General features: G+C 48.7%; 9 protein-coding genes across 9 annotated transcripts; 6 read left to right on the top strand and 3 right to left on the bottom strand.

The window, feature by feature from the left end:
- Positions 1-51: 51 nt before the first annotated feature.
- Bathy04g03770 (predicted protein) lies at positions 52-1,083 on the bottom strand (the record flags this gene model as incomplete). The annotated part of the gene is made up of 1 exon (XM_007513803.1): positions 52-1,083. One exon carries the CDS (start codon positions 1,081-1,083, stop codon positions 52-54), a length of 1,032 nt encoding a protein of 343 aa, XP_007513865.1.
- Positions 1,084-1,210: 127 nt separating this feature from the next.
- Bathy04g03760 (predicted protein) lies at positions 1,211-2,377 on the top strand (the record flags this gene model as incomplete). The annotated part of the gene is made up of 1 exon (XM_007513706.1): positions 1,211-2,377. The coding sequence occupies one exon, from the start codon at positions 1,211-1,213 to the stop codon at positions 2,375-2,377; it is 1,167 nt and encodes a 388-aa protein (XP_007513768.1).
- Positions 2,378-2,908: 531 nt separating this feature from the next.
- On the bottom strand, positions 2,909-5,206 carry Bathy04g03750 (predicted protein; the record flags this gene model as incomplete). Its single annotated transcript, XM_007513535.1, has 2 exons — positions 2,909-4,722; positions 5,158-5,206. 2 exons carry the CDS (start codon positions 5,204-5,206, stop codon positions 2,909-2,911), a joined length of 1,863 nt encoding a protein of 620 aa, XP_007513597.1.
- A 391-nt stretch (positions 5,207-5,597) lies between these two features.
- On the top strand, positions 5,598-7,238 carry Bathy04g03740 (predicted protein; the record flags this gene model as incomplete). Its single annotated transcript, XM_007513430.1, has 1 exon — positions 5,598-7,238. One exon carries the CDS (start codon positions 5,598-5,600, stop codon positions 7,236-7,238), a length of 1,641 nt encoding a protein of 546 aa, XP_007513492.1.
- Positions 7,239-7,545: 307 nt separating this feature from the next.
- Positions 7,546-8,856, top strand: Bathy04g03730 (predicted protein; the record flags this gene model as incomplete). The annotated part of the gene is made up of 1 exon (XM_007513602.1): positions 7,546-8,856. One exon carries the CDS (start codon positions 7,546-7,548, stop codon positions 8,854-8,856), a length of 1,311 nt encoding a protein of 436 aa, XP_007513664.1.
- A 539-nt stretch (positions 8,857-9,395) lies between these two features.
- On the top strand, positions 9,396-10,319 carry Bathy04g03720 (enoyl-ACP reductase; the record flags this gene model as incomplete). The annotated part of the gene is made up of 1 exon (XM_007513423.1): positions 9,396-10,319. The coding sequence occupies one exon, from the start codon at positions 9,396-9,398 to the stop codon at positions 10,317-10,319; it is 924 nt and encodes a 307-aa protein (XP_007513485.1).
- A 242-nt stretch (positions 10,320-10,561) lies between these two features.
- Bathy04g03710 (predicted protein) lies at positions 10,562-10,834 on the top strand (the record flags this gene model as incomplete). The annotated part of the gene is made up of 1 exon (XM_007513675.1): positions 10,562-10,834. The coding sequence occupies one exon, from the start codon at positions 10,562-10,564 to the stop codon at positions 10,832-10,834; it is 273 nt and encodes a 90-aa protein (XP_007513737.1).
- Positions 10,835-10,991: 157 nt separating this feature from the next.
- Bathy04g03700 (phosphoserine phosphatase) lies at positions 10,992-11,705 on the top strand (the record flags this gene model as incomplete). The annotated part of the gene is made up of 1 exon (XM_007513412.1): positions 10,992-11,705. One exon carries the CDS (start codon positions 10,992-10,994, stop codon positions 11,703-11,705), a length of 714 nt encoding a protein of 237 aa, XP_007513474.1.
- Positions 11,706-11,914: 209 nt separating this feature from the next.
- Positions 11,915-12,622, bottom strand: Bathy04g03690 (unknown protein; the record flags this gene model as incomplete). Its single annotated transcript, XM_007513657.1, has 1 exon — positions 11,915-12,622. One exon carries the CDS (start codon positions 12,620-12,622, stop codon positions 11,915-11,917), a length of 708 nt encoding a protein of 235 aa, XP_007513719.1.
- Positions 12,623-13,020: the final 398 nt, after the last annotated feature.

The raw sequence follows: 13,020 nt of genomic DNA, 5'->3' as shown, positions 1-13,020 counted from the left end.
AATTCTAAAATGTATAATTAGCAACAACGCACACGTACGATAATAATATTATTAGTTCGATAAACTCTTCGCGAAGCGCGCCATGGAGGCGGCGAAACCAGCCAGCTTCTCCACCGCGCTCTTCTCTCTCATCTCCCCGTCCTCTCCGACGTCGCGGCCTCGATACACCTCGGAAACTAAATCGTCCAACTCATCCCCAGCCGGTCTGGAATTCGATTCGTGCACTAACTCAAACCTTCCCGGAACGTTTTCTTTCTCGATGTACAATTTCCACGGCCCGGGAAATTTCTTAAAAACCGTCCCGTTGCACCACGGTAAAGGCCTCAACGAATACGCCACGCACATGACTCCTAAAAACTGATCTCTCCATCGTCTCACGGTCAACCCAATCCCCGCATCCCCACTCGCTAATCGAGGGTTCAACAAAATCACCGGATTTTGCAACTCGTTCGCTTTCTTCGTCGATTTCACCACCACGTCCAACGATATCGGATCCGCCGCCGCGAACAACAGAACGCCTTCGTAATCATCCGGCACTAACATCCGATCGTTCGCCGAGGCTATTTTAAACTTCAACTCGTCGCCCCATCGGTTTTTCAACAACGCCGCGCACCCCGCGTCCGGAAACACCACCGTCAGTTCCAATCCCTCCGGTCGTTCCTCTAACAGTTTCTGCGCGAATTGCCGCGATATTTCCCACTGTTTCAACTGATCTCCCGGGTTCGCCATCACGTTCCCGGATATCGGGTCCCACAACTCCGGGATTAATAACTCCACGATTATCCCTAACTGGCCCGCAGAAATCGCCTGAGAGGTTGCCGAAGCTGCCGTGTTCACCGCGTCGAACAAATCGTTCGGGAGTTCCTTATCGCCGTCTTCTTCCTCGTCTTTCTCGTCGTCTCTTTGTTTATCATCATCGGAAGACGATTGTTCAGACGACGACGAGGAGATTTTCTCGAACTTGGACGCTTGCAAACGAGTACTCGTTTTTCTTCTGAGCTGCTTTTGGTGTCCGCCGAAAGACGAGGACGTCGAGCAGGAAGTCGCGGCAGTTCTTCGCACGGCAGAAACCACGGAAAACATCTTTTCAGCTTTAGTGCGTGCGTGACGAGTACAAAAATGACGACGAAGCAGCACTTTTGGAAGTTTTTCAAAATCTCTCCATTTTCATATCTCTCGACGACGACTGACCCTCTCTCGGACGATCACGATGGACGGCAGCAACCAGCAGCATCGGCAGCAAATGACGCTTTTTTCCCGATATCAGCAGCTACCGATGACCACTCGCTGTGTGTTCACCATCAACGTCTTTGCGTTCCTCTTCAACGCAATCTTGCGATTGTTTTCGTATTCCACGTTGTGTTTGATACCAGCTTTAATGCGAGGCGGGGACTTTCTCGGACAGTTTTATAGAATTTTCACGTCCGCGTTCACGCACGGGTCGTTTTTTCATCTGTTGGTGAACATGTGCGCGTTTATTCAGATCGGCGCATATGGGTTGGAGATGAAGTTGGGGAGCGTGAATTTCGCGTTACTCGTGTTCTTGTTTACGATTTTATGCGGGACGACGCACGTGCTCTTAGCGAGCGGGATGTGGTACCTGTTAGGAATGAGTGGGTATCAAAACGAATGCGCGGTTGGTTTTTCGGGAGTCATTTTCAGTTTAGTTGTTTTAGATACCGCGTTCTCGAATATTAGACAAAGAGACGTTTTCGGCTTGTTCGTAGTGAACGCTTACATGTATCCTTTCGCGTTGATTGCGATTGTGCAATTGTTAGCGCCGAATAGTTCGTTTTTAGGTCATTTGAGCGGCGTGGTGGTAGGTTCGTTGTACGTGAAAGGGTATTTGAACAAATTGATTCCCTCTGAGAGAGCTGTAGATAGAATTGAGAATCTCATATTATCCGGGATTTCGATTGAACGCTTGGAAGGATTCGTACAAAATACATCCAAATCGGCGAGAAGAGTGCGCAGGGAAGAAGGCGATGTCGAAAGCGGGCAGCAATTCATATCGCCCGGAGGTACGGCGAGAACGACCACGAGAAAACTCAAGTGGTGGGAAGTGCCGGTCGTTGCAAGAATGGAAAGCGGAGAGAGTCAAAAAAGTTCAACGTCAACGCCGACCATCAAAGGCGTCGGACGGAAGTTGGGCAAAGGTAAACCTCCATCTCCTCCCCCGCCGTTATTTAACCAACAACAACAACAATCGCCGTCTTCTTCTCCAGGTTTAGCCAATAATACTAAAGCGTTTCCGTACAATAAAAAGTTCATCACGTTACTCGTAGAGATGGGCTTCCCAGAAGAAGAAAGCAAACTGGCGTTGGAGAGATCAAACAACGACGTCGCGGCCGCAATAGATATACTTCAAGGGAAATAGCGATGATTATTCTCCGCCTCCTGTTAGCTTTAGTGCTTAATAATACGTTTGATAATAAAAGTTTAGTAAAGATTGTGTATTAACAACAAATATTTTGGTTTTTCTGTGCAAGTGGTGGTGACGGTGGTGGTAGTGGTGTTGTGGTGGTGGTGTGTGTGTATTTCCTAATTTGTCGCGTTCCGTCGGCGGTTACGAAAACCACCAGAACGCGAGAGCGCATTTTTCGCGGAGAGGAATTGTAATTCATCTCCTAATTTTTCATTTTTTTTTAAGTCCCATGACTGGAGCCTTCGCAAAGTCTTCTCATATAAGGGCAAAGCTTCTTTGCGGCTCGTTCGAGCAAAACAGCGGCATGGGGTGAGCGCGTCAACGAAAAAATATACTGTCGCATCACTCCCGCTGTCAAGTCCCGTTACTACTCAGTGAACTCTGGAACACTGGTAGTAAATCTCCTATTCTCTTCTAAATATATAATAAAATGTCGGTTGTAAGGCCGAATGGTTGTGAAAAAGATGGGTCATCATCATCCGTTTAATCAGACGAGGCGGCGGCCAAAACAGCCAACGCTTCTTGAACCTTCGCCTTCAACGCGTCCGCAGATTCAATCAAGTGCAAGACTTCGGCTTGGTCCATCTCCAACAACATACCAGTCACCTTCGCGGCGTTCGCAGAGTCGACGGCATCAACCAACGGGTACAAGGCTTCCCCTAAAATCATTCTTTGTTGATCCGGGGTGGCCGTGCCGAGTTGCGAAACGATGAGCGCAATCGGGTTCGATTCCGCAGCCGGCGGCTCCGGCGCCGCTTGTCCCGGCATCGGTGGCATCGGCTGTTGCTGGCGGAAGTTTTGGCGACCGTTTTGCGGGCCACCTCTGCCACCCATACCCGGCTGGCCACGGCCTCTGCCTCCTCTGCCGCCCATGCCACCCGGACCTCTCATCATGTTCGGAACGCCCGGCATGTTGTAACCCGGCATCGGTCTCGGCCCACCCGGCATACCCGGTTGGAACCCAAACCCTGGTTGTGGTTGCGGCGGCATCATACCTGGCGGCGGTTGGCCGTAGTACATGCCCGGCATGCCACCGCCCGGAACGCCCGGCGGGGGCATACCGTACATCGGCGCCATGACACCGCCCGGACCCATCGATCTCTGCGCGAATTGCGCTTGCAAACGCATTCTGCGGTCTTCTTTACGCTGCGCCAAGGCGACGTACAACGGCTTCGCGCCAACCATTTTTCCGTTCAACTCAGTCACCGCACGCGTGGCTTCTTCTGGAGAGGAAAACGCGACAAACGCGGACCCTCTGGAAACGCCAGACGCGTCGCGCATGACTCTGCACGAAGTGATCGTACCAAACTCTTTGAACAGCTCTCTCAACGTTTCGTCGTCCGCGCCATCTTCCAAGTTCTTGATGTACAAGTTCGCGCCCGCCATCTTTTCCATACGTTCTCTTCTCTCAGCTTCGAATTTGGCCTTCAACTCAGCCTCTCTCTCCGCCTTCTTTTGCGCTCGGCAGACAACCCACTTCTTGTCTTCTTCGCCGTGCTTGCCATCGAGTTCTTCGACCGCCTTGGACGCATCTTCCGGCGTTTCGTAGCACACGAAACCAAAGCCTTTGGATTTACCGTCCTCGTCCTTCGAAATCATAACCGAAGTCACCGGTCCAAAGCCTTCGAAAACTTTTCTCAACTCTTCGTCCGTAACTTCATCGCCCAAGTTCTTGACGAAAACGTTATTAAACTTCGTTTCCGTAGTGCCTCTTTCCGCTCTTCTTTGAAATGGACCGACGTAGACAACCTTGTCGTTCAATTCCATGCCGTTGACCTTCTCGATGGCTTCCTTCGCCGCCGCCTCGGTATCGAATTGGATGAAGCCGTAACCTTTGGAGTTGCCTTGACCATCCGTGGCAACCTTGGCGGAAACAATGTTACCGAACTGTGCGAACGTATCTCTCAACGCGACGGTATCAATGTCCTTGTCCAAGTTCTTGATGAAAATGTTCCCGACACCGGACTTACGAATAGTCGGATCTCTTTGCGAGTATAGGATGCGAATCGGCTTCCCGTTGACCACTTGAAAGTTCAACACGTCAATCGCTCTCGCCGCATCTTGCGCTTGCGAGAAGTTCACGTACGCGTATCCGAGCGATCTTCTCGTGATTAAATCTCTGCACACGCGAATGGAGACAACTGGACCGATGGTGGAAAATAACTCGTACAATTGAGCTTCCGTGGCGCTCGATTCCAAGTCGCCAACGTACAAGGACGTGTTGGAGGCGTTCTCGTCGGCAGCCGCGGCGCCCTTGGCGGCGGCGGCAGCGGCAGCAGCGGCAGCTGGTGCGGGCGCTGTCGTTTTGCATGTTGAGAAAGAGTAATTAATAAGTCAGTTTTTAATAAAGGATTTGGGTTTTCGAATAAAAGTAAAGTTAAGAGAAGAAGAAGATTTTATTCGCACAAATGCAACAGATTCTTCTCTTTTCCCGGCAAAAGTCCCGTCAATTGCCCAAAGCCACAATTGAGGAAGAAAAATCGGCGCCGCTCTCGGAAACCGTCTCAGGAACGACCTTTGCGACCGCGATTGAGACCACTTCCCTTAACAAAAGTGCGTCGCTCTCTTCGCATCGTTCATTTGCGGTCAAAGCGTTCATTTTCATCCCCACATCTCTCCCTCCTTTCCGTCGCCGAGAAGGAGAAAAACAATTTTGCGGCGTAAAAATGCACCGAGAGAACGCGAAGATTATTTCGATGCGTGAGAGTAAAAACACAAAATTCATCTCGTACCTTTCGTCGCCGCAGCCGAAGCTGGTGGATTCGCAGTCGTCGTGGACATTTTTTTAAAGTTGTTCGAGATGAAACCGGTGTGGAAATTCGCGTCTTCGTGTGGTGGTTTTTATATATACGGGTGTGTATACTAAAATTCTACGCAACAAAAACGGAAGAAGGTGTGAAGAGGAAACGACGAGAGAGAAGAAGAGGTGGTTTCCTCGAGAAAATTTTTTTCGGCGGCGGCTGGCATTTTTGGCTGCTGGTGAAAAAATCTTTCCTCTCTTTTGGTTCACCACTTTTGAGAAGAAGGGCCACTCGTCAACCACGAACGCGAGTCCAGGAGGCACCGGACAAACTTTTCTCTCTCCTCTGTAGAAAAGAAAAAGAAGGAAAAAGAAGTGCACACAAAAACACCGCTCTCTCTCGTCGCAACTAAAAATTGTTTTGACGGTGAGATGTCTTTTCGGTCTCGGCCGAACGACGACGAGGACGAAGACAAAGAGGAAGACTTTAAAGAAGAAGAAAAGAAGAAGAAGGCGACGATGAAAATGACGACGACGACGATGCCTCCACCACCTCCGCGATTCATCAGACGACAAAAACAACCACCACAAAAGAAGAAAACAAAAATCGTCCTCGAGGAGGAGGAATTCGCGGCTCGATTAGAACACATCATCGAACGCGATTATTTCCCGAACGTTCCACAAATGAAGGATGAACTGCGTTTACTCCGCGCGGAACGAAAAGGGAACGAAAAGGAGATTTTAATGGCGAAGAGGAACATTCAGAAACGAATGAGAGAGGAGGAAGAGGCGAGGAGTGGGACCAGTAACGGTTTGACGCCGAGTTTTTATTACGGCAGCACGTCCGAGAGAGGAAAAGGAGGAAGGAATACGCCGACGACGAGCGATACTTCTGGAATTGGATTTTCCTTTTCCTCCAGAAGAAGAAGGAGAGAGGAAGAGGAAGAGGAAGAGGAAGAATATGATGAGGAAGAGGAGGAAAGAACAACAACAACAACAACAACGACAAAACTTCTCGACTCGAACAAGACGCTCACGCAGTTTCTCGCTTCGCACACTTCCGAAGATAACAAATCGTTCGAGGATATATTGGAGAAGATAAATAAGAAGAGAAGAGAGAAGAATGCAAAATTATTCGACGCAAAGAAGATTCACAGCGCGATGAATGTGCAAAGGCTCAGTGATGGCAGCGAAGGAGCGAGGACAAAATCGGGAGCCTTGGCGCTCGCGGAACCGGGACAGAACGCGTTGTTCTTCCGACCAGACTCGGCTTTGGCTTTATCGAAGAACGAATTGGCAAATTTAGGCGCGACAACAGCTCCGAAGGAAACGTTTGCGCGTAACACTCGATTCAACAGCTCGAATAACAGTCACGTAATAGAAGTGAACGAAGTCGACGAGGAAGAGTTGGCTTTGTTTCGAGAACAAAGAGAAAAAGAGATGAATCCAAACGTGAATTATTCGCGAATCACGACGCCAAGTTTCACGCCTGGTCGCGACAATTTTACGCCGATAATGACTTGGGGTGTTTTAGATGCAACGCCTGTGCGCATTTCATCATTGACTGGAGGAGGAGGAGGAGGAGAAGATATCGTTGCGAGAGCGGCTGGAGAAAGCGTGGAGGAACAAAATTTGTACAGATTCGCGCGCGAAGACGTCCGCGAACTCGCGGCGAGAAAGCTAGAAAAAGCCAACGTAGTCAAGCGGAAACTGCGCAAGCAAGCGCAAACGCCAACGACGACGAGTGGTTTGAGCGAAAGTGCGCTTCGTCTACTTCGAAAGTCGACGCCTGGACGTGGCAATACCGGTGAAGACTTTTTGAGGATGGACGTGAATCGCGCCATGCGTCAATCCGAACGACGAATGACTTCAAGCAGACGAACTCCATCTCTATCTGCTCGCGATCGCACGCCTTCGATGAAACATATGGTACCATCGACTTCCGCCAGATTTGGGAAGAGGAAACCAGGCGATGGAAACGACGACGACGACAAAGATGAAGGAAAAGCGATTCCTTTCTTGAGCGCGGGAGGAGAGAAAAAAACGCCTCGTCTCACCGAAGGTTTACTGTAAAAGTATTCATGACTTTTATGATAGGAGCAAAATAGCGAAGAATAGAATAGAATAGAATGATAGAATAATGTGTAGACTTGAACAACTTTAAGAGCAGCAGCAGCAGCAGCAGTGCTACTAAACAACACACATACGAAACTATTCTTTGTGTCATTTTTTGGTCTTCCGAGAGGATTTTCACAGTTGGGAAACAACCAAACAACGACTACATTCCACACTCTTCTCTCTCTCTCTCTCTCGCCTTGAACCCAAAAAAGAGAACAAAATCATCATCATCATCGTCGCGTTAAACTAAAGCTTTATTATTATGTCTGCTTTTCTTTGCTGCGCGTCCTGGGCGGGATGTTCCGCCTTGAACTGTTGCGCCAACGCGTTAAACATCCACCAAAGAGGCGAGAAATCTTTCAAATCCGTCTACTTCGTTTCCTATTTCCTCACGCAAGTTCTCGCGTGGCAGATGCGAGACAACTACCCGTCCGAAACGAGTTCGATCGAAAAGTTCACACACACGGAAATGCAAGGATGCCAAGGCTCTCGGTGCGCGTACGAAAGCGCGATGAGAGTGGCGCTCACGAACGTGCTCTTCTTTTCGTGTATGCTTTTGGTCACGTTTAAAGCGGACGTTCCCGAGACAGAGGAAGAAGAAGAGAAAGAAGAAGGAGAGGACGAGGAAAGACGACAAGCTTTAAAACAATCGAGAAGAGACCGATTCGAGAATTTAAACGTACGATATCGCGTGCACGTGGCGTATTGGCCGTTTAAACTTTTACTCTGGTTGGCTTTTCTTTGCGTCTCGTTTTGGTGGGTGCCGAGCGAGAGCGTCGACGTCGCCTTCCAAGTGTTTCGATTCGGCGCCGGGGTGTTTTTACTCGTCCAGATGATTGTAATCATAGCCACGGTGTATGAGCTGAACGAGTATTTGGTGGAGAAGGCGGAAGAGGGACGCGCTGGGGCGATAGCGTTAGTTGTGGGGACGATTGTCGCGTTCGCGTTGGCGGTGGCGACGTTCGCGTTGAGTTTTACGCGGTACGATTGCGACGGAGATAAGACGACAGTCGCGGCACTTTCGATGGCGATTGTTTTCGTCGTCATATGTTGTGGCTTTAGTTTAATGGAAGATATCCGAGGAGGTTTATTTACCAGCGCGATTGTCGCTTTGTACGTGGCGTATTTGATGGCGTCGGCGAGCATGGAAAGATCGAAAACGTGCAATTTAGTGGACAACGCGACGATGCAGAGTAAAGACGAAGAGATTATCGAAATCGTTGGTTTTGTCGTTCAATTAGGAGTGGTTGCCTTATCAGCCTTCAAAGCGGCGAGTGGACACAAACGTTTCCAAGGCGTCGCGCACATTACGGACGACGACGACGAGCACGGCAGCGCCGCGTATACGTTTTTCCACGGCGTGTTTTTAGTCGCCAGCATGCACGCCGCGTGTTTATTAGTCGGGTGGGTAAAAGTAACGCAAGAAGAAGAAGAAAATAGCGGCGGTACAAAAGCGATATCCTCGACGACGGCGGAGAGCTTTTGGATTAAAGCGACGTGCGCGTATTTCACCGCGTTTCTTTATCTCTGGTCGCTCATCGCCCCGAAAGTGATGCCCGATCGAGAGTTTTGAGACTGAAACTCGTCGTTGTAAATAAAACCTGCTTTTCGCCGTGCGTCTATCTCGCGTGCGTCGGTTCCTCCTGTGTGCGTCTACTCACGCGCGCGTTGTATTATAAAAATGAACACGTCCAGGAGTAGAAACACACTTAAACACTCTCATGCACTCTTTCCTCCTAAAAATTTTCTCGTCGTCAAAAAAGGTTGATTTTTCCATTTTGAAAAACAAAAAAGTTCCTGAAGACTTTATCCACAAACAAACCACATTTTCAGACGCACTTTTTAGTACTACTACGCGCGGAAGAAAGACACACACAACTTTACACGCGCTCGTTTGATCATAGTATTATCTACTAAACGCGCTTATACACCATCGTTAGTATTATCACGACAACAAAAACAGCGTTAAAATCAATCATCATGACGACGACGACGACTTCGAAATTGTTCGCGCAAAAAACGATCCTTCGCGGCGGAAACGCGTTGGGGAAAAGCATCTCTAAAAGTGCGAAGCGTTCTTCTCCGAGTGCGGCGGCCAGAGTGGTTCGAACGATGGCGTCGAGCACCACGTTACCGATTGATTTGAGAGGTAAGAAGGCGTTCATTGCCGGCGTGGCGGACGACAACGGTTTTGGATGGGCCATCGCCAAGGCGTTGAGTCAAGCCGGGGCGGACGTTATCCTCGGCACGTGGGTGCCGGCGTTGAATATCTTCGAGACTTCGTACAGAAGAGGTAAGTTCGACGAGTCGAGAAAGTTATCGGATGGCAGTTTGATGGAATTCGCGAAGATTTACCCCATGGACGCGGTTTTTGACACCATGGATGACGTTCCGGAAGATGTGAAGGCGAACAAGCGATACGCAGGTAACGAAAAGTGGACCGTGAGCGAAGTCGCCGAATGCGTGGAGAAGGATTTTGGTAAGATTGATATTTTGGTCCACTCGTTGGCGAACGGCAGAGAAGTGGCAAAACCGTTGTTGGAGACGTCGAGAGAAGGTTATTTGGGGGCGATTTCCGCGAGTTCGTACTCGAACATTGCGATGTTGCAAAAGTTTGGTCCGTTGATGAACAAAGGCGGCGCGTGCATTTCTTTGACGTATTTGGCGAGTGAAAGAATCATCCCAGGGTATGGGGGTGGTATGTCTTCCGCCAAAGCGGCTTTGGAGTCTGACACGAGAGTGTTGGCGTTCGAAGCTGGGAGAAAGTGGGGCATTCGCGTGAACACCATCAGCGCCGGTCCGTTGGGCTCGAGAGCCGCTAAAGCCATCGGTTTCATCGACGATATGATCAACTACTCCATGACGAACGCGCCGTTGAGCGAAAAGCCGTTGGATGCCATCGAGGTTGGACACACGGCCGCGTTCTTGTGCTCGCCGTTAGCCTCGGCGATTACTGGGAGCACCATATACGTCGACAATGGTTTGAACTGCATGGGCGTAGCGACGGATTCCAAGTCCATCCCGGATCGATCCTAAACGACGACGGACGACGGGGCGGTGCATTAAAATCATAGTTCATAAAACTTTAATAATAATAACGTAAGAGTATCTAATTAAGAGAATTGAAGACGACGGTTTGTGTATGTATCTCTGCGCGCTCGCAGTAAGAGTTTTATCAAAAGAACTTTCTTCACAGAAAGACGCACAAAATCACTTCTCTGCTCTCATCGCATTCTTCACAAAGTTTTCTCTCCTTTGCACGCGAAGAAGTTTCGTTTATGTCTTTGCACAAAACGGCGACTGAAAAGCTCGTCGTCACCTTACGTCGCGGGTTAGCTGGAAAGCGAGACACGATTAAACTCACCTGTATAGCTTTAGGATTGCGTAAACCTCGAGCGTCGAGAGTCGTCCCGAACACGAGCACGACTCGAGGACAGATCGAAAAGATCAAACATTTAGTCAAAGTGGAAACGGAAACCGCGTTTCTGAAACGATTGGAAAGGAAGGAGAAGAAGTTTAGCCTGCGACCGGAAATTGTCGTCGAACATTAAAAAGTAATTATTAATGTCGTCATCCATCTCGTCGTCGTCGTGTTGCTGTTGTTATTCCGCGTGCGTAAAAACCGACAGCCGTCGCTTTGCACCTCAAAAACAACGAACAAGGAGCTCGGGTGGTTCGACCAAAGCGACCCCTGCGGAAGAATCAACGATGGGTGGTTCTTCTTCTTCTTCTTCTAAGAAAGCGAGAGCTTTGGAAATTTGGCGCATGTGCGATGCCGTGTGTTTTGACGTGGACTCGACTGTCATCGATCACGAAGGTATCGACGCGTTGGCGGCGTATCTCGGCAAAGGCGAAGAGGTGGCGAAGGTGACCACGCAAGCTATGAATGGAGAAATTCCGTTCGAGAAGGCTTTGTTTTATCGATTAAACGCGATGCAGTGTTCGAGACAGCAGATGGATGCGTATTTAAAAGAGTATCCGGTGAAACTTTCGAACGGATTCCAAGAACTGAGAGACAAGTTGAAAGAAAAAGGGAAGACGGTGTATTTAGTGAGCGGAGGGTTTCGACAAATGATCCATCCGATTGCGGAATGTTTAGATATCCCAGTCCCTACGAACGTTTGGGCGAATAATTTGTTATATTTAGAAGATGGATCGATGAATTCAGAGAAACCATTCGACGACGAAAACGAGTTTACGTGGCGCGCGGGCGGAAAGGCTTTGGCCGTCGCGCACGTGAAGAAAACCGGGAATTTCAAAACAGTCGTGATGGTTGGCGATGGCGCGACGGACGTGGAAGCGAGAGCAGAGAATGGAGCAGATATTGTTATAGGGTACGGTGGAACGGTAAGAAGGGAGAACGTGGAAAAAACGGCGGATTGGTTCGTGATGGATTTCAAAGAACTCGTCGAAGCCCTCTAGTCTGGATAAAAGTATTGAAGTAATTATATTCACGTACCAGTATGTGTGTTTTTTTATAAAAGAATGACTAGAAATGAACAACACTCCCGTAATTCTCCTCTCTTCTTCTCCGTATAAGTTCATCAATGTCGTCATCGTTTTCTCTATTGTATTTAGTACTGTCTGTCGTTCATTCTGCCTTTGAGGATGATAAACGCTATTTTCCGTTCTTAAAACGAAGCGATATCGGTGGAGTAGTTGAACTCCAACTTCACGTCGTTCATATTTGGCGCGCTCGTAAAGTTCTTCAACGGCATCTTCGCGCTCAAATTACCTCGTCTCAAAGTAATCTTACCGCTCCCGTTCGTAGAGGCTTCCAAGCTTCCTTTCACGCCTTCCGGAAGCGGATAACTGAGGGTCATTTTCCCTCCCTTGAACGTTTGCGTCTTGACGTTCGCGTCCGCTTTCACGGAGACGTCAATCTTATCGATTTTCTTCTTCGCAGTCACCGTCAATTGCTTCTTGGAGTTATCAAACTCCAGCGTTGACTTCACGCCTTCGAAAACCGGTGGTTCCAAAATGCCTTTCACCGCGTTTCCTTTCGCCTTCCACTCCAACGTCGCGGTCGAGTCGATCGCCGACACTTTCTCTCTCACGGAGATTTTCAACACATCCATAATATTCTGCGTGTTTTGGTCCACGTCGTCTAACTTGATCTTCCAAAAATCCTTCGCGGCTTCTAAGTCCACTTTACTCGTCTGCATGTTCGCATCCAAATTGCCTTTGGAGGATACCTCCACGTTCACCGGGAGGACAAATTTCGCCGACAAATTCACCCCTTCAACCGTCTCGGAGACTCGAATTTTGAGTTTCTCGCACGTGGCGGATTGTTCCGAGAGGACGGATTCAACTTCCGTTTCGATGTTAATTTTGCCCATTTTAATAATGTTACTGTAAAGTTGTTGTTGTGTATCGCAGCAGTGCGTTCGGTGGTCGTGTTTTTTGCGTTTGTGTTGTGGATATATAGAGAAGAGGATAAATGATAATAAAGCGTCGTTGTGTTACGTAAAAAGAGTTTTCTCTCTTTCTGAAAGTCCCAAAAAAAACAACAGAAAAACGACACAAACAACAAAAAAAAAAGCAGCCAAAAAACACAAAAAAAAAAGCAGATTCTCTCTCAAAACTTTTTCTCTCTTTTCTCTTTTCTCTCTCTCTGCTTCTCTCTTTTTCTTCCTCTTCTTCCTCTTCTTCTTCTTTTGGTTGTTGTCGTTGTTCTCTTGTTGTCTCGTTGTCGTTTGGAGCCTAAAAGTTGGTCTCGCCGTCGACGCGACGACAA

The sequence above is a fragment of the Bathycoccus prasinos genome (assembly GCF_002220235.1).
Source record: "Bathycoccus prasinos genomic : Chromosome_4".
Taxonomy (NCBI): domain Eukaryota; kingdom Viridiplantae; phylum Chlorophyta; class Mamiellophyceae; order Mamiellales; family Bathycoccaceae; genus Bathycoccus; species Bathycoccus prasinos.
This window is presented reverse-complemented; position numbering and strand designations above follow the sequence as displayed.